This window comes from Astatotilapia calliptera, chromosome 17 (genome assembly GCF_964374335.1).
Source record: "Astatotilapia calliptera chromosome 17, fAstCal68.1, whole genome shotgun sequence".
Lineage (NCBI taxonomy): Eukaryota > Metazoa > Chordata > Actinopteri > Cichliformes > Cichlidae > Astatotilapia > Astatotilapia calliptera.
In genome coordinates, this window is record NC_137438.1 from 19,185,123 (window position 1) to 19,205,910 (window position 20,788).

At 40.4% G+C, this 20,788-nt stretch overlaps 1 protein-coding gene across 1 annotated transcript; it reads right to left on the minus strand.

Annotated features, from left to right (window-relative positions):
• LOC113009497 (nuclear factor 7, ovary-like) lies at positions 1–9,580 on the minus strand. The gene is made up of 2 exons (XM_026147808.2): positions 9,511–9,580; positions 1–6,419 (listed from the first exon to the last, which is right to left on the minus strand). The coding sequence occupies exon 2, from the start codon at positions 6,408–6,410 to the stop codon at positions 4,734–4,736; it is 1,677 nt and encodes a 558-aa protein (XP_026003593.2). The 5' UTR covers positions 6,411–6,419; positions 9,511–9,580; the 3' UTR covers positions 1–4,733.
• Between the last annotated feature and the right edge of the window lie 11,208 nt (positions 9,581–20,788).

Here is a 20,788-nt window from a genome sequence, read left to right on the forward strand (position 1 = left end):
AGCTTTCACATAAATTTAACTCATATAAAATGAATTCACATAAAAGGAAAAACAAACAAACACACACATTAAGTAATTATTCCCCAAACATTACATATAAGGAAAAAACTGACTTTGTACAATTCAAACGAGCTTAAAAGTCGATATTTGGTATATTTTGATATGACTGCCTTTCACCTTTATTCTTAAGCAGTCTGAACTCTCTGAGGCAACTTTCTTTAACTTCTTTAAGTATCTTCAGGCATTGTTCTCCAGGCTTCTTGAAGGACATTTAAAACTCTTCTGTGGATGTTTCTGCCTTTAGGTCTCTCCTCTGTTAGGATGATCCCACACTTCTTCAACAATCCTGAGGTCTGAGAGAGGCCAATCCATAACTTACAGTGTTCCATTGTGTGTTGTTTCAATCCAGCCAAGGTTACGCTGAAAAATGAAGCTGTTGCCAATCAGGTGGTTTCCATTTGATATTGCATGGTGGATCAGAATCTGATGGTACTTTTCTTTGTTCATAATTCCAATTCCAAACAGCACTGCATCCTATCTGATTCACTGAAGTCCAGTTCTTGTGCAATTTTCATAGCTTAGCCTCTTCTCTCTGTTTACCTTCTTCAAGAATGGCTTCTTACCCTTCCAGGGAGACCATATCTGTTGAGGCTTCAGTGAACAGTAGCTGGATCAATGGAAAGTCCAGATGCATCTCTTGGGTTCAGGTCTTTGCTGGATTTCTTCCTGTTTTTAAAGGACATGACTTTCATATACTGATCATCTGCTGTAGATTTGAGGGGGATTGTTTTAGGGCTGAGACTTTATCCGTCAATTTTTTAAGGACATGCTGCAAACCATGCTTAGTTGTTGGTGCAAAAATAAAAATTTATGGCTGAAAAATCGTTGCTATTTTTCATAGATCCATCTAAAGAACATATGTTTTTGTGAGAGGTTGCTAGTAATGAAGTGGATAATGGAAAAACCTAGGAGTTTTTTTTTTTATACTTGAATGATTCATAAACATTCTTCTAAGAATGGACAGATACAAGAACTGGACTGAAAACGAGTGCAAAAGCAGCCAGAGTCCAATGGACAACTTTTCCTTCCCACTCCTTCAGGAAGAGTGAAGAACTATTGCTCAAGGACACTTTACAAAATTACAAGAAAGTCTGGCTACTTGGAGGCAAAACATAAAATAGTGAGGGGATGCTGTACGGTACATTAATTATTAGGAGCATCTAAGTAGTGTTCAGACACGAGCAGCCCATTCAGTTTGTTCCTTGAGCTTCCAGTCAGATGTGAAGAAAAAAATACATTTTGTTTTTCTTCAGCTAAAAGGAAAAAAAAAAAAAGATCGGATTGTGATCAGAGGTATGAACTGACAGTGGCTCGCTGTCTCTTTTAAAACACTCAAAGACATGCAACTATGAACTCAGAGCAAAGCAACATGTGAAATACACACATCTGTTTTACTATATATGTTTAACATACACGTTATAGCTCAAAGTGCTGTACTCAACTTGCCTTATTCTCCCAAGCACTTTTTTCTATCGGTCATTCACACACATGTACTCACACTCGATGGATGCATGTTGGTACTTTAGTTCTGTCATAAAGCTTACATTTCTGTGAGCAGCTTTTGTTGGGGAGAAGTTGTGATGCTCACTCTCTCGATTAAGTCTATTGCAGATCATTTCTGGCGTGTTCTAATTGGAAAAACTAAATCCATCATAGATTTTTGCTAATTTGCATCTTTTTGACTGACTGCATTGCACCGCAAGCCTAAATCTTATTATATAATGAGCACTATCATTATTACAGAGATGTAAATGTTTATTTTCTGTGGATATTAAGTTTAGTCATTAATATTTTTGTTGTGCATGGGTTATTAATGGCAAGTATTTGACACATAAATACACACACTTTGTTAGGGAGCAGCAGCACCCCACCCGGTGCTGCTGCAGGGGGGCAGTGGAGCATTAAGTGGGGCCCTTTCGTGCCGTGCAGGTGTCACAGCAGTGCACATGAAGGCCATTAGAACCATCCCCTGAGATGACGGAGAGTTTTGGCATTCCCATAGTGGCCGGGCCCCCTAAGCCGTGGACAAGCTCGAACATCTGTGACCGCAGCGACCGAGGCACCAACAGCTGCAGGAGACCCTTGCCCTGACCGGCTGCCCACCATCTCCGGTATAGGAGGCCGTCGTGGGTCTCCAGATTATTGTACTGGGAGTAGTAGGCCTTCACTTTGGGCCCCTGTCCTGATACCCATGTCTAGCCTGGGCGTCGTGCCGCCTCCAGCCAGGCCCCCACTTAAACCAACCTCGCATCAGCCTCCTGCTCCCGCTTCAGCTGCTGCATGGTCAACGAGAGCCATCCCTCTCCGCTTGTTGTGGCCCGATCAGTAGCCACGCCCAGTGCCTCCTGGGCCCACTCCCCCAGTCATTTCAAGAAGGGCAGTTGGTGTGGGCGCAGACAGATGGGTTGAGCAGAGCCGGTGTCGATGGTGTGCTGAACCAGCCGCATCTGCCTGAAGTCTCTGTCACTAGCAGCAATGATGTCCACATTCTTGTCCAGGAGGCACCTCAACCGCTGGCGCGGCCACAGGTCATCAACAGCTTGGGTTGTCTTGGTCGAAGGAGGTTTGTCGGGCCTAGAGACTGGGGCTGAGGTGAGTAGAGATGGTCCAGAGCCACCGGCGTCCGAAGTCTGTTGAGTGGCAGCTGCCTGAAGCCCGGCTTGTCTGTCTCTGGTTCCCTCTGTTCCCTGCTTTTGACTGCACTGGAGGGCCAGAGTCTCTGTACCAAGAGTGATCGCCAGCTTCGCGGTGTCAATGCAGGCCCCCCAGCAGGTCAGCAGATCAAGGCCGATGATGCATTGGTCTTGGATGTCAGCAAGCCAGAAGTCATGCACCACCTCCACATCCTTCACTCGGATCCGCAACGTTTCTTCCCCTGCATGTCAGTCCTCTCCCCCGTCACTGTCATCAGCTGGGTGTCAGTGGGTGACCAACCCATCACAAGCGGCCCGGACATCCCAGGGAGCACCCCAGGTCGTATTAGGGAAATGGTAGACCCCGCATCCACCAGGGCCCGGCAGGGCTGATCCTCAACACAGCAGCTCAGGTAGAGTCCCTTGATGTGGCCAACTAGGCCCACCACCGTGCATCGTTCTTGGAGGGGGGCAGGAAGCTGGAGCAGTGGTCCCCTCGCTACACCGCTCCCCCTCTCGTTTCCCTGAGGCCACGTAGTTCTGGTCTTCGGGGTGGGCGCCAGGCAGTCACGCGCCAGGTGGCCAGGCTCATCGCACCGGTAGCAGCGGCCGGTCGATCAACGGGGATGCCTCTGGGGCACCGAGGGCTGCAGCTGGAATATCTCCGCAGCCTATCCCTCCCTGCCGCAGTCTGTGGCTCTGATTTGGGGGGTAGTTTGGGGGGGTCACCTGCTGGTTAGGTCACGAGGCGAGCACCAGCTCAGCCCTTTCAGCCTCAAGGAGCGCCTCACAGAGAGTTCGAGGCATGGCCAGGCGGACGTGTTGGCGCAGTCGCTCTGGAAAGAGTCCTCGCAGAAAAGCATGCAGGCTAAGCTGCTGCTGGGAACTCCGGGTAGCCACGACGAGCATATAGCAACACATCAGCTGCAAAGGTGCCCAGGCTCTCCCCTGTCCAGCGGCTCCAGTTGGTCAGCTGCTCCCTGCTCTGATCAGTGGAGTGCCGCTGCCCAAATCACCTCTCGAGTGCCATGGTGAGGGCCTGGAGCTCATGCTGATCTGCCGGGCTAGGTCAAGGAGTACCTGCAGTGCATCTCCTTCCAACGCTAGCGCTAGGTGTGTAGCAGCCTCTTCGTCGCTCCAGCCACTATGCCTCGCAGCTAGCCATACTTGTGAGAGGTAGGGCTCTAGCGGAGTTAGCCCATTGTATTTCGGTACCTTAGCTGGCGTTGTAGGCATCACTGCTTGCTGTCGGGGGCTTGGCCTATTGGTCGCCAGAGGCAGCCCACGAAGCATTGTCCTAGCGTTTGTTGCAGCAGGCCGCTGCTCCTCGACGGCTTGCTCCAGCCTCTGAATATCTCTCTCCATTCTGGCGAGGGTGAACTATCCCACTTCTGACACCAATGTGGCGAGCTCAGACAAGGAGGAGACAGAGGTAATGTCCAGTCTGGCATCCCGCAGTGTTAGCCAGGGAGCACAGCCGTTTAGCATTCAACAGACTAACACTAACACAACCACTTGGCGCAGCTCTAGCATAACAACAAAAAAAGAGCGTCACCTGTAACCATGACAACATAATGCTGCAAACCTGGAACAACAGAACATAGCTGTCAAAATCCCAAACAGCCCTGACCAGCTACAAAATTAAGCAATATTAAATAATAAGAAATTTTAGTGTATTTCGTGTACATGTTATTTTATGGTATGATATTTACAATATAGTACAAATCAATAATAATAAAGTTTAATTTAAATGTAAACAGGGGGCGTTAAGATGCTCATTAAAGTTTAATTATACAGTTTTAATTTCTTCCAAAATACTCCTACTCCTATACTCCTTTCTAAAATAAACCGAAAATAAATACATTTACCTGAATAAAAAATTCCTTTGAAATAATTTCTTTCTAAATGTCAGCTTTTCTAAGTGAAACATTGATGTTAGTGAGCCTCCTTTAAACCTAAAACCAAGAGTATACCCTCAAGAACCACCAACTAAAACAAAATTACATCCAAACAACCAAATAGTTAAAAAAAAATAAAAAATTAGTCCGATCTTTGCTGTTTGACAGGAGTGATGATTAGGGGGGCAGTGTTTGTGCCACTGTCACTACTACCAGGACTGAAAAATGGATAAAGTTTCTCTGTGAAGGTTTGGCCAGTATATGAGTGAAGAAGAACTGCAGCATTTACATCATAAAAGGAAACCAAACCCTCCTCATAATCCACAAAAACTCTCACCTTCTCTGGGTGATCATTCACAGAGAGAGGGACAGGATCGGCAGCAAGTGCAAAGTACTCATTTCTGTCCCTCAGACATATAGCCCAGTAGCCGTTCTCTGGGTTAAGTTTAATTTCTCCCTTCCTATTGACCGACCCTTTGGCCACTCCTAACGTCCACCCAGTCTTTCCTTTAACCTGGACGTCATAGTAAAGTCTTCCACAGGAGAAGCCTCGTGTCCTTAAAACAGAAATTGCAGGTTCAAATCTTTTTGAGCTGTCTGGCAGTTCCTTCCATTCATAATCACAATGAACTTGCTTCCCATCATTGGACAGGATGAGAGCAGGATGTGCCGTATTGGGATCCAAAGTAACATCCACCGCATTCTGCCGAATGTTGTTGAACTGAGCGTCCCGTATCATCTTCACCTCATTTTTGATGGTCTCTGTCAGCTCATCCACAGCTTTCACCAAAGCTGTCCTTGTGATTCCCTCGTATATTGCTGGACAGATGCTGACATCTGTCCAGTCTTTGGTGGGTGGAGCAGCATTCAGGGACGGGAAGCTCTGGAGGAAACGAAGACGGTCTTTAGAGCGTGAGAGTTCCTCCATCTCATCACGTCTCCTTGTCAGCTCAAAGGCCTCCTGCTCCAGCTCTGTGATATAAACTTTGGTCTGTTTCTCTGTCCTTTTCTGGTTCTCTTCAGTCATCTCGATTAGCTCTGCCTGAGCTCTTTCCAGAGACTTAATCAGAGCCGAGAAGACCCGAACACCATTTGCTGTCTCTCTGTCTGCAGCTTCTGTGCTGAGCTTTAAAGATTGTTTGAGCTCGTGGACTTTTCTTTGTCTCTCTTGGATCATGTGGAGAATTTTAGCCTCTGTTATCCCAAGTTGTGTTTTTTTTGCTTCATATTCCTCTTTCAGGGGAACTACCCGGTGAAATCTGTGATCTGCGTCCACACATGACTGACATATGATCATTTGTTCATTCTTGCAATAGAAGTCCAAAGGTTTGCCATGCTCAGCACACATCCTGTCTTCTTCTTTCTCCACAGAATTAAACAGCTTGTGAGATTTTAAGATGGACACTGTTTGATGAAAATGTAGATTAGCTACAAAGAAGAGTGTAAGAAAGGTTAAGCTAAGAATTATGAACAGGCAGGACTTCAGCGATGTCCGTTTAGGTGCAGCAGGAGCATCATAAGAACCTTTCTCTTGTATGGCATTGTGTTGTTCTGAGCTATCATCAGCTTTCTTTCCAACAGTTTTTCTAAACTGAACAGCCATCTCAGATATGAAAGTATTCACACCAAGCTTATATTTCCTATCCACCTGCTCTTTGCACATGGGACACTTGCGCTGGGAATTAAAATTTAAATGTTCTGTGATGCAGTCTTTGCAGAAGTTGTGTCCACATGGGAGTGTGACAGGATCCCTGAACACGTCCAGACAGATGCAGCACAAAAGCTGCTCTTCAGTCAGAAGATAGCTGGCAGCCGTCATGTTGATGATCTGCAGCCAAAAGAGAGAATGAATGGAGCCAAAACTTTTCTTAAAAACATAAAAAAACTCATATATTTTAAATATGTTCAATAACACTGTGTGTGTGAAATTGTAGGTTTCAGAAATTTTCTGCATGCCTAAAATTATTATTTTTTTGTGTGAAGTGAAGTAAAACATTGGCAATAAAAAGCATCTAATACATGAAGATAGCTATTGTACCCACTGTTGGTCAAGTTACATGAAAAAAGTAATTAGTAAATAATTACTTCTCCAAAATAGTAATCACGTCACTTTACTGATTACTTATTTTCAAAAGTAATTAGTTACTTAGTTATTAAAAACATGATATACAACCTGAATAGGTAATAAAGCAATGGACCTTTCAGCCCAATTCCATTTTTTATGCACAATTGATCATGTAAAATGTAATCAAATGATAAAGTCTCTTTAAAACTTGTATTATTTGTTTTAATCTTTTAACTTTATGCACATTGCATCAAGCAAAAATTAAACAATACAGGGAGTGCAGAATTATTAGGCAAATGAGTATTTTGTCCACATCATCCTCTTCATGCATGTTGTCTTACTCCAAGCTGTATAGGCTCGAAAGCCTACTACCAATTAAGCATATTAGGTGATGTGCATCTCTGTAATGAGAAGGGGTGTGGTCTAATGACATCAACACCCTATATCAGGTGTGCATAATTATTAGGCAACTTCCTTTCCTTTGGCAAAATGGGTCAAAAGAAGGACTTGACAGGCTCAGAAAAGTCAAAAATAGTGAGATATCTTGCAGAGGGATTGCAAAGCTTCTGCAGCGTGATCATCGAACAATCAAGCGTTTCATTCAAAATAGTCAACAGGGTCGCAAGAAGCGTGTGGAAAAACCAAGGCGCAAAATAACTGCCCACGAACTGAGAAAAGTCAAGCGTGCAGCTGCCAAGATGCCACTTGCCACCAGTTTGGCCATATTTCAGAGCTGCAACATCACTGGAGTGCCCAAAAGCACAAGGTGTGCAATACTCAGAGACATGGCCAAGGTAAGAAAGGCTGAAAGACGACCACCACTGAACAAGACACACAAGCTGAAACGTCAAGACTGGGCCAAGAAATATCTCAAGACTGGTTTTTCTAAGGTTTTATGGACTGATGAAATGAGAGTGAGTCTTGATGGACCAGATGGATGGGCCCGTGGCTGGATTGGTAAAGGGCAGAGAGCTCCAGTCCGACTCAGACGCCAGCAAGGTGGAGGTGGAGTACTGGTTTGGGCTGGTATCATCAAAGATGAGCTTGTGGGGCCTTTTCGGGTTGAGGATGGAGTCAAGCTCAACTCCCAGTCCTACTGCCAGTTTCTGGAAGACACCTTCTTCAAGCAGTGGTACAGGAAGAAGTCTGCATCCTTCAAGAAAAACATGATTTTCATGCAGGACAATGCTCCATCACATGCGTCCAAGTACTCCACAGCGTGGCTGGCAAGAAAGGGTATAAAAGAAGAAAAACTAATGACATGGCCACCTTGTTCACCTGATCTGAACCCCATTAAGAACCTGTGGTCCATCATCAAATGTGAGATTTACAAGGAGGGAAAACAGTACACCTCTCTGAACAGTGTCTGGGAGGCTGTGGTTGCTGCTGCACGCAATGTTGATGGTGAACAGATCAAAACACTGACAGAATCCATGGATGGCAGGCTTTTGAGTGTCCTTGCAAAGAAAGGTGGCTATATTGGTCGCTGATTTGTTTTTGTTTTGTTTTTGAATGTCAGAAATGTATATTTGTGAATGTGGAGATGTTATATTGGTTTCACTGGTAAAAATAAATAATTGAAATGGGTATATATTTGTTTTTTGTTAAGTTGCCTAATAATTATGCACAGTAATAGTCACCTGCACACACAGATATCCCCCTAAAATAGCTAAAACTAAAAACAAACTAAGAACTACTTCCAAAAACATTCAGCTTTGATATTAATGAGTTTTTTGGGTTCATTGAGAACATGGTTGTTGTTCAATAATAAAATTATTCCTCAAAAATACAACTTGCCTAATAATTCTGCACTCCCTGTATGCAACACCTCTCTGACATGAAGAAATTGTTTAATATTTAAACCAATTTTCTGCATATTTCAACATGTTTTTAGTAGAAGTGGAACAGCCGGAGCTTTGCCCAGTGCTGCAGCGGTTATGTCAGTGGGGAGATCCAGGGGTTTCTCTGTGAATTTCACATTCCCGTGGCAGCGTGCTAGATACTTGCTCTGTAGATTAGGGTTTTTTTTACGCTGTAAAAAGAAGTTTACTTCTCACACAGTGTGCAGCGGATGCTAATGTTTTTGTCACTTTTTACAGAATCAAACTCAAACTAAGGTCAGTACTTCCATGCTTTAAATGCTGCACGGTCGTACTCTCTCCTGCCCTCTATATATTATCCATTGTTGCTCTGCCCATGTCTGTTACCATGAACGTCGCACTTGCTTATGTCATTGTCATGAGACACTCACAAACCAAATCACAGTGTAGTAACGCAGTAATGCAGCATGCTTGCGGGAAAGTAAGGGTAATCTAATTACTTTTTGCAATAGTAATCCCTTACTTTACTCATTACTTGATAAAAGTAATCTGATTACAAGTGTTACTGCCCATCTCTGATTGTACCCATGTTTGGCTTGACAAAAAATGAGCTCAGGAGTTAGAGTAGATCATCTACTCACTGGAAGGTTTAAAAACTGCCTGCTCCTGTCTGCATGCCAAAGTGTACTTAGATGTTGAACCCTGATCTCACTGGAATATTACTGTTAGATAAAAATAACATGCAAATGTAGAAAAGAAGTGCGCTGATTAACCAGTCACACATTACAGAACTCGTTCCTGTGTGCTAGTGTTAAAATAGACACACTGCCAGTTAAATAGTGCCACACTTCTGACAAATTTAAAAGCAATAAACATAAAAGGCAAAAATATATGAGCTTTACTATAATTATGTAAAATCAACACAAAAACTGCATCTGAATATCTGAAGCAGTTACAATAATCATTGATTATGATAATTGATTATTTCATCTCATAATCTGCTGCCATTTTAAGGTAACTGAAATTGTACTAACCTGTGTGTCTAAGAGTCCTCTGCTGTGCCGCTGGAAGAATGAATTTATTTAATGTTACTCTTCCTTGTTATGGAAATACACTGAAACCTTTTCAGGCAAGCGTGCACACACCCATGACTGCGAGCAACCAATAAATTCTTTTGCTCACCTGAGCTTGTTTGCGTAAGAGCACATCCGTAAATCTATAGGATGTAAGATGCAAGCTGGGACAAAGTACACTGAGAGGCACTAATTGTCTGTCTTGACTTTAAACAGGCTATTCATGCTTGAAAGCAATATCAAACCACGGTAACACTGACTGTATAAACGTGTTGTAGCATGTGTGAGATTATTATTCTATCATATGTTATCCTATGCCTGTAATCGAAATGAGTGAATCATTATACTGCTGTAAGCCCCATCATATCTATTATGGAGAGTATGATCAGTATGTAGTTTTAGTTTGCATTATACTTCTGAATTAAGAAAAATGTGAAAATCATTAGATTTCTTAGATAGGTTTATATTATCCTATACTGTTGATTTACTGTGAATGAATGACACTGTTTCATGACATTTCATACTGCTGAGTTAAGAAGAGGATATTGTGTGCAGAGGGCCTTGTTGTCTGATAACGGAGGAGACGGACCACATTCCACAGGAGTTTCACCCCCACCTGTTTTCTGCAAGCAGTAAAACAGGGAGCCGAGGCCATAAGTCAGGCTCAGCCAGGAGTTAGAAAACATGTGAATGTTAGGATTTTACGACTAGGTGGGGGCCATCAGAGGCTATAAGAGTTTGAGTAACCCTCCACCATTTTGAGATTTGCTGTGACCCTCTCCATCCAGATGGTTTGTGCTCAAAAGTGTTGAATTCTATGTAATAAAGTAATTGTTGATTGAGCATTTATACACCGAGTATTGTCCTTCCTTCAGCCCAAAGATCGAAAGAATTGGGAGGATTTAACACATGGCAGTTAGGGACGGGTATTGAAAACCGGTTCTTGTTGAGAACCGGTTCCCACTGTTTCAATTCCTTGGAATTGTTTGCCATTTTTGAAAACGATTCCCTTATCGATTCCAGTTGCCCCGAATGACGTCACCACGTTGCGGAACATCATTTGCAATATGCAAAAGCATTTGCTCACAAAACACACGATGACCTTAAATGAATGTTGTGTTTTTAATTCCACTCTGGACTCGTGAATCTCAACCCAGCAGCAGCGGTAACGTTTGCACGTCCTCTCTCGTTAATGCAGCAGGTAAATAATCAACTAACAGTGCATATTATGTTAGCGCAATCTGCCTTATTACAAAACCTGCCATTACTGTGCATTTAGGTGACCATGATGAGAGAGACAGACAGAGTCTGGCTGGCGCTCGCTGGCAGTTCTCGCTGCAGTCTACCGGTAGCGTCTCCTTTCAGGCCAGGATAGACGAATGTCACCGAGCAGTGACTAAGTTTGTGGTCAAAGGCTTGCACCCATTTGCCACAGCAGAATCCCCTTATTTTCAGTAAGTGAATGTGTTTAATTGTAGGCAGGGACATTACAGGATATTCTTGTGTAATTGCTACAGAATAATTTATGTTATACTTTGTTATTGCTACAGAAGAACACTTATTTTATTATTTTACATTTATATTTCTTTTCCTGGGGACCCTGTGACACCCTATTGAAGAGCCGTAGGCTGGATCTCTTAAGATCTCACTGTTGGGTTTGTAAGGCCATGCTACTCCTAAATTTCTATCTTGTTCAAAGAGAAGATATAAAACAAAGTTCTAAGCTAATCGACCTTAGTGTTCTCCTTTTTTTAAAAAGAATCGAGAAAGAATCGAATCGTTAAACAGAATCAAAAATGGAATCAGTATCGTGAAAATCTTATCAATACCCATCCCTAATGGCAGTTATCAACTTCATAATGTGTGGCCATCACACAGATGTAATACAGTGTCTGCTGGAATTAACATAAAATCAAATCACTTTTATTGTCACATCACACGTGCAGGTACATGGGTACAGCACATGCGAGTGAAATTCTTGTGTGCAAACTTCACAAGCAACAGAGGTGTGCAAAATGCAATACAATAACATAAGAAAAAGCAAAATATAAGAATCAGTAATCTGAGGATTATAACAATAAATATATGTACAAATATAAGAGTGTATACGCATTAGTGAATATGTATACTAAATATATATATCTACACACGTGTGTGTGTATACATATATATAAATTTAAATAAAGTAAAATAAAATATACAGAGGTCAGCAATTGGAAATGTGCAAAACAAGTGGCATTTATGTACCGTATGGAGTGCATAATGTTCTGGTGAGTGAAGGTGAGGTGTCTGTGAAGTGTTCAGCAGTCTGATGGCCTGATGGAAAAAGATGACTCTCAGTCTGCTGGTTCGGGACTGGATATTGCAGAACCTCCTTCCTGATGGAAGTATTCTGAACAGTTTATGGCTGGGGTGACTGGAGTCTTTGATGATCCTTCCCGCTTTCCTCAGGCACCGCTTCCTGTAGATGTCATGGAGGGAGGGAAGCTCACCTCCAATTATCCTTTCCACACACCACACCACTCTCTGGAGAGCTTTGTGGTTGTAAGTGGTGGTGTTGCCGTACCAGGTGGTGATGCATCCAGTGAGGATGCTCTCAATGGCACAGCGGTAGAAGGTCCTGAGGATGCGGAGGCTCATGCCAAATTTGGCCAGTGGCGGAGCGGGGGGTGGCTTACTGGGCTTAAGCCCTGGTTGTTTTTTCAGAAGCCCGGGGTCTTTTGGAGTGTCATTTGTTTCATAGTTAGATGCCTGACTGACAACTGTATAAAACAAAAAAACAAAAACTACACACAATAAGCACATAGTGCACACTGTGGGAATTTACGACTGTGCGTAAATTCCCCCTAATTATGATCCGAGCTCAGGCACTAAGCAACTGAGCGAGGGGCCGGGGGGAGCTGCTGCCTGTGAGTTTGTTGTTGGAGAAGCACAGAGAGGCAGACAGAGGAGAACTGAAGTTTGACCAGGTACCAAAGCAAATCATCCGTACTGTACAAATGATGTAAATATGATGGTGTATCACAAAAGATTGATGTCAAATTGATCACTTGACCCATATTACATTACTTGCTCTTCGAGTGAATCAACAAATGGCGAAATGAAAAGCTGAACAACAACAATGCTGTTTTTTCAGTCCTAGGAGAGAGAGAGAGAGGAACAGAGAGAGAGAGAGGAACAGAGAGAGAGAGAGAGAGAGAGAGGAACAAGAGCAGGTGAGACACACATGTTAGTCAAATGGTTTTTTTGCCAAAACTCATCAGAACATGTATCTCGTACCTAGTGTTTCTTTTTAGGTTTAAGATATCCTGCATATGTGATATATATTTTTTCCTATATGAAGCTATTCTTTTTTGAAAAAACTGAAAGCACAGCCTAATAAATCCCCCTCTTCGCAAAGTCCACTTGTTGATGGGATTTCGAATGCACTGACTTGAGATGTGTTTGATTGAAATCTCCAGCAATAAACAGCACCGTAAAAAAACCCCTAAAATAACAGTAATATTCCGGCAGCTGGGGTGCCAAAATAATACCAGAAAATAACAGAAAATAACTTTCCCTTGAAAATGCAGTTATTTTCAGTAATGACAACACAGTTTGTTGCCCTAATTTTACATGGGATTTTGGCTTTTTCAAGTGCTTTTAAACATTAAATTAGGAACAATTTAACATGATTAAACAATGAAATTACCTATAAACAAGGTCAATGAATGCGTCAATATGAATAATAATACTTCAATTTACAGAAATATACAGTTAACAGTTGGTTTTAAATAATAATGGATTGCATCCATATAGCGCTTTATGAGACCCTCAAAGTGCTTTACAATTCCACTTTATAATTCCCCTCTGGCCATCACCAGTAGGCGCTAGGTGAAGTGTCTTGCCCAAGGACACAACAACCGAGAGTGTCTGAGCCAGGGTTCGAACCAGCAACCTTCTGATTACAAGTCGAACTGCCAACTCTTGAGCCACTATCGCCCTAATAATAATAATAATTATTTGATGTAAAAAAAGTTTATACCAATCATTTTATATAGTTTTCCATAGCATTACATTTGAATTTGACAGTTCAATCTTTCAAATGACAGACAAATATTTGTGGAATTATGATGCATTTGTGAATGTATTTTAACAATCTAAATATGCATATGTACAGACAAATACATTTAAAAAACAAGAATATTTTGTTTTATTACAGTGATTTTACGTTAATTTACATTTGAAATGTAAAATCACAGTCTATTTATGTACATTTAATGATATTCTAGAAGAACAGTACAAAACTGTAAAATACACAGTAAAATACTTTTATATTACAATTTTTTTTACAGTAAGTTCATCGGGGTGTTGGCCTGGTTTCCTTCATCAGGCCACTCCCACATCGACATACTTTTTAGACAAGTATTTTCTTGGCACTGCCTATTTTGCTGCCTGCCTATAATGTGTGCTTTTGTCTTATTATTATTTGTATATATGTGTCTCCTGTTTACTACTTATACCATGTGTCATCTATTATATTGTTATTCTGGCAAAGCTGGTGTGTAGCACATACGTCTTGTACATGTACAATTACAATAAGGGCTATTTTATTCTATTCTATTTTATATAGGATGGATGATAGTGCTTTAACCAAGATAAACCACAATCTTGCTTTACCTCCAGAGCAGAAATGTGGTTGTGTTGGAAAGATTTTTATCATCATTTTATTTTCAACTCATTATAGTACAATATACTGAATTAATATTTTTTTAACTGTCCTAAGGTTCACTGCTAATGCCAGACTGGTTTGTGGTAATTTCTGCTGCCTAAAGCTCTCAACTGCAGGACAACAAATGATCTTATATATTATCAAAGAGAACTTTGAAAATATAAATTTACAAAAATGTGACATTTTTGCCTTTCATATATTGCAATTAGAGGTAGGAGATTTTATGCAATGTTATAGTGTCCATTCTGTATATATCCTATAACACATTATTTTGTGTTATCTTTTACATGATACAAGCCGAACATCAAACCTTAGTATATTTTTTCTTTTAGTTGTGTCAAGGTTAAAATTAAGATTCTAATACTTTCATCAGACTAGCAAGTGTGGTTTTGGGGGGTTTTCAGCTTATGATTGCACTAAAGTGAACTGACAGCACTAAAAGTGATTTTAAAACTGTTGTCTTGTATGTTGAGGTATTAATGTTGGAGTAATTGTGGCTCTGGAGCTCCAGCTGCCTGATTGGCAGCTCATTTAAACAAACACCGTGAAGGAGATGAGAGATGAGGTTTAGAAACGGGAAGTTTATGAGATAAGCGACAGTTACAACATCACTGATACACTCCTCCTTCTCGCTGTAATTGAGACCTCATTTAGTGAACATGATGCTGATTCTTTAGTTTTGTCTGAAACAAAGGTGGCCGAAAGAAAAAGAACCTGGATTTACCTGAAACCAGCAGAGGAAGGTCTTTTTAAAAAACTGACTCATAAGATGGACACAAGCAAAATGAGTCTTGTTAGAAATTTTAAAGAACCTCACAGATGATTCAGTGTGATTGAAGGGTTTGTACTAATGCTTTTCTCAGAATACCATGAATTTCTGCTAGATTAATTCTGTCAGTTTGATCTCCATGCTGTCACGTGGACATGTTTTATTGTTGAAAATACTGAAACTAGTGTGTGATAGTGGGAAGTGATTTCAAAATAAAACCAAACAAGACTGGCATCCCCGTTGTAATTTGGCTCCATCTGCTGCCAAAAGCTCTCAACTGCAGCACAACAAATTCCATTACAGTTCAAAGAGAACTTTGAAAATACAGATTCAACATAAAAATAATTAGAAGTTAGAAGAAGTGCTGATTCTTCATTTCGAGTATTTGAAAGGCAATGCTAGGCACTTCTCAGAGGATTAAGCTTAAGTACTTGACCTTTCATCAGGTTTTTCTGATCTCTAAACTTATGGACATAAAAAATATTTTAAGGTTCAAAATGGGGTCCAGTTTTGTGTTTAACCTCAAAATCACAACCAACTCGACTTCTTAGGTCGAGTCATGTTCTAGGTCATGTTCTGTTTGAGTCTGAACTTTAGAGAGTTTCTAGAAACTCTATATGGGGCTCTTTGTGAAGATTATGATGATATTAAAACTTTAGGGGTCCTTAAAGGATTTCCAACTGTCCTGACAGGGTTTAAATCATTAAAAAGTTCTTAAAACCCAGAGGCAGATTTAAGGAGGATATGGAAACCGCTCGTAATGGTCTGCTCCCCCCCCCCCCCCCACACACACACACACACCTCGGAGCTAATACAACTATATACACCCACCCGTTAGGTCAGCCAATCAGCAGCTCCTTAGGGTACCAAAAAGTTTCCTTAAAGGAGTGTTAGCGGTTAGTCAAGAAGCTTGAGATCACACTGTGGTTGCAGGGCCCTTGAAGAGGTTGTTCAAGGGCCCTGCAGGGACTTGAACAACCAAGAACCTGCTAAACTACAACATTTATGTCATTAAGGAGACTGTAATATGTGATGCAAGCTGAACATCAAACTTTAGTATATTTTTTTCTTTTGGTTGTATTAAGGTTAAAATTAAGATTCCAGTACTTCTTTCAGTCTAGCAAGTGTATTTTGGGGGGTTTTCAGCTTATGCTTGCACTAAAGTGAACTGACAGCACTAAAAGTGTTTTTAGAACTGTTGTCTTGTATGTTGAGGTATTAATGTTGGAGTAATTGTGGCTCTGGAGCTCCAGCTGCCAGATTGGCAGCTCATTTAAACAAACATGGTCAAGGAAATGAGAGACGAGGTTTAGAAACAGGAAGTTAATGAAGGTGGAGAGATGAGCGACAGTTACAACATCACTGATACACTCATCCTTCTCGCTGTAATTGAAACCTCATTTAGTGAACACAATGCTGATTCTCTACTTTTGTTTGAAACCAAAGGCGACAGAAAGAAAAAGAACCTGGATTTACCTGAAACCAGCAGAGGAAAATCTCTAAAAGAGCTGACTCATAAGATGGACACGAGCAAAATGAGTCTTGTTAGAAGTTTTAAAGAACCTCACAGAGGATTCAGTGCGATTGAAGGGGTTGTACTAATACTATCCTCAGAGTACCATGAATGTCTGCCAGATTAATGCCATGTCACTTTCACTCAGCCCATTTTATTATTGTTTTTTTCCAGGCAGACTGAAGAGAACCTTTTGAATCTTTCAGAGAATCTTTCTCTGAAGGTGCTCAAGAACATCTACTCATGCTCCATCCAGAGCATATGATGGGAAATATCTGCACCTGGTGTGGGAACAGCACCAAGCAGGACAGACAAGCTCTTCAAGGAGTTGTGGGCCTTGCTGAGAACATCATTTGCTGAGAGCTTCCTGCCCTGCATTCCATTTACATTAAGCGGTGCAGTACCAAAGCCGGGAAGATTATGAAAGACCTTTGTCATCCCGATAATGAACTCTTCTCACTGTCGAGGTCAGGGAAATACATCTGCTACCTTAAGGCCAACACAGAGAGAATAAGGAGGAGTTTCTTCCCCCAGGCTATTCAGGAGTGTCCAGGTGCTGGACTGGACTCTTTACACATTTCTACAAATCACTGCGCGTGCACCTTAATAACAATAATGTACTTCTGATCTGGTCTCATACCACATCATTGTACATGCACTTAACTCTGCACACCTTAACTTTGACTTTAATTTTATACTTGATTTTTAATTTCACTTTATTCTTGTATTTTTAATGGTCAGAAATTGCAATTGCAATAAGCATTTCACTGCATGTCATACTGTGTATGATTGTGACAAATAGGATTTGAATTTGATTTGAGTGGTACAGACACTGATGACTGAAGCATTAATGATTACTAATTTAGTTTATTATACAATACATAACATTAATGGGCATCACTGTGGTTAGCACTATGTCCTCATGCATGTCTGGAGGAAGCTTCAGTTTCTGGGGGAAACCAACATGGGCACAAGGAGAAAATGCAAACCCCAAACAGAAGGCCCCGTCTGGGATTCAAACCAGGAATCTTAATGTCCTAATGTCTTGAGGCAACAGTCCTAACTACTCTGTGCACCACTGCATGATGTAAACACAATGCAACAAGGATGAGATACTGAGACATGAATGTTTCATGCAACTGAAGTAGAGTTGAGCAGATTTCCTACACTGTAAGGCTATTACAGGTCTCTGTGTTTGAATACACTCAGGGCCTTTGCCACTGCTCTCTTCTAGCTATCACAAAAACTAAAAATGGAGAGAATAAATTTAGGCATGCCCATCATAATCTTGTGATCCATTCAAGCATGGAGTGAAACAGGTCAGTTTAGCCTGCTTTATTTATTTATTTATTTTTAAAACAGTCTGTCTGAATTACAGCTCTAACCTCAAACCCAGAGGTTCACTTGTGACCTGCTGGACGTTACAAGGCTGAATCAATATATTGATTTTTGTGCTATAAAGTGGCTTTAAGAAAGTTTAGTGGCCTATATCAAAATAATGATTTTTATTTTATTTAGAGAAAAAGTTACCCCCACATAGGCTCCTGGATTTTACTTAAAAGGTCGGAAAGACTCAAAACCTGAACAAAATGTATACAAAGGAATGATAAAAGAGATGAAAAATGACAAAAGGAAATACTTGAAGGGACACAATGCTGACCAAAATACATGGAACTGCCACAAAATCTGTAAAAGGAGAGGTTAAAATTAAGAACTGATTCCAGATTTTGATATAAAACAAAAAAAGAGGACCACGATGAAAAGGGGAAAAAAGATCAACAGAAAATGACCAAAACGAGAAACACCAACATTACAGGTGTAAATATCAAATATTGTATTGTACAAACATCCATCCAGTGTTATGTGGTGTAAATATATAAACCCATTAGTGACTCTTACTAGTTGGCACAGAGTTGTATGAACAAAACAAGCTTGGTAGATTTGGTGAATCAAAGATGAATATGCATATTAGTGTTTGGAGCATCAGTGTAAGTGTAATAATAAAGTGTGAGTAAATGATATTTGAACAGCATTGTCTTTTATAATGATAAAGAGTGTAGAATAATTTATGTGGATAAATCTAGTGAATGCAAGCAAGTAATTAACTGTAACCTGTTATTTTAGATTCTTTCCCTTCTAATATAGATAGTTACATTTTGTAAGTTTGTGGTTATTCTCAGTAGAATGTTACAATTCAGAGTGACAGTTCTCTCTATAAGCACGCAACTGTCATAAAACAAGTTCGTTTTAGTCATGAACCGGTCCTGAAGTCATCATTGAACTATCTAGACAATATCTAAACAGCCAACATCTGTCAACATGTATGCTACTGATTCAACCCTAAGCCATTTTGTACTTGTCTTCCGGGTATTATGAGAATTAAAATGCTAAAACTAAAATCGCGCCAGTTTTGACACACCCGTCAAAGCCTTGTGATCTAGCCAAGTTCTCAGTGAAACAGGTAGTTTACTCTGAGTGTTTAGTTAGTGTTGGCAAATACTCACTTCTAAAGTGAATATTTGCTTGAAAGCATAACATAAATCTGTCCCCTCACCCCAAACCCATCAAAGCAGATAGCTGCCCCTGCCTGAGCCTTGTTCTGCCAGAAGATTCTTATTTTTTAAATTAATTAATTTAAATTTTAAAAAGAATGTTTAAAAAGTTCTTCCTTCCCAGTGTTGCCAAGTAGTTTGCTCATAGGGGTCAATTTGATTGCTGGGATTTTCTCTCCATTAAAGTAGTCTTTACCTTAAAATGTAAAGTGCCTTGAGGTGGCTGTTATTGTGATTTGGGGCAATATAAATATGAATGGGACAAAAAACCTTCCAACAACCAATATTGTCAGAGAAAGGGTTAATGACAGTATTATAAGAAATTCTTCATGTAGCACTTAAAAAACCCAAACCAAACCAAAACAAACCAAAACCGCATAGTAAAAAAAACCACACAATTAAAGAAGCTTCTCGGATGAGAGGTGAAACGTCTTCAAGCAACTTAAAGAAGTCCAGACGCTTTTCTTTGCAAGCTCCTTTGACTGTCTGGAAGTAAGTTGATTTAACAGCACAATACGCTGCTGAACTACTTCCATTTTACTTCCATTTGCTGAGGCACATGTACTGGTGACAAAGGAGAACGGTTGAGTTTCATCTCATAAAACTGATACCACTTCACCTTTAGGGTGAAGTCGAAGGCTGTATCAGTAAACCACTCTGAAGTCACGCGTGCCAGTGACGGCCCAGCAAAATCTTTGAAAATGGGAAATAAACAAGAAAAATTAACACCTGATGAGAAATTTTTAGAAAAACAACAAGCCGGAGCAGGACTAATCCAAAAGAAAGGGAGAGGAATGCAAGAGGTAGAGGCAGGCCTACACACACACCAAACAGTGGCTTTAGCACTACATGCTGGAGGTGTGGAAAAGAGGGACATTTTGTATGTGACTGTAAGAAACAAAGAAGACAGTGACTCAGAATAGGATAGCAGCTCAGGTGAAGAGAGAAGTTCAGACTAGGAAGAATATAATTATATATATATATATATATATATATATATATATATATATATATATATATATATATATATATATATATATATATATATATATATATATATAATAATCCCTCACCAAGTGAAAATTAGAGATCAAAGTAGTTTAAAGTAGTTTAAAAAGGGTTGGAAACAGACCCAACTGAATAGATATAAATACAAGATGAATAAAGTAAAATAAACAAAAGGCTAAATTACATTAGAGCTTATCTTTAATGTATTCAAACTAATAATAGCAAGGATAACAACCTGTAAACTGGTATTAACAATGAAACATAGTTGGGATGAAGATCATGCCCAGAATGAATAGAATGAAAGAAAATACACGATTCACACAAACACATATTAAATGAAATAGAGAGATGCATAAGGTACATTAAGGCTGTGTCATTGTTCAGCCAAGGAAAGTTTGTGAAAAGGAAAATGTCTCCAGCTTGGGAAAGGGTGAAACTGCAGATCACCTGCAGCCGTTGGTGGATACAAAATAAAATATAAATAAAATATTGTAATATACCATTGCTGTTATATAAAAAGATAATAGCATTAATAACGAGATAATATTAATATGAAGGGGCACCTTAGTCAGTTATGATGTGAGGTGGATAACTATTAAAAGCAGTCTGCATTAAGCTTAAGGTTTGCTCAAATTCAGTACAATAATATATGAGATGAAGAAAATAAAGAAAGTACCTAAACTAAA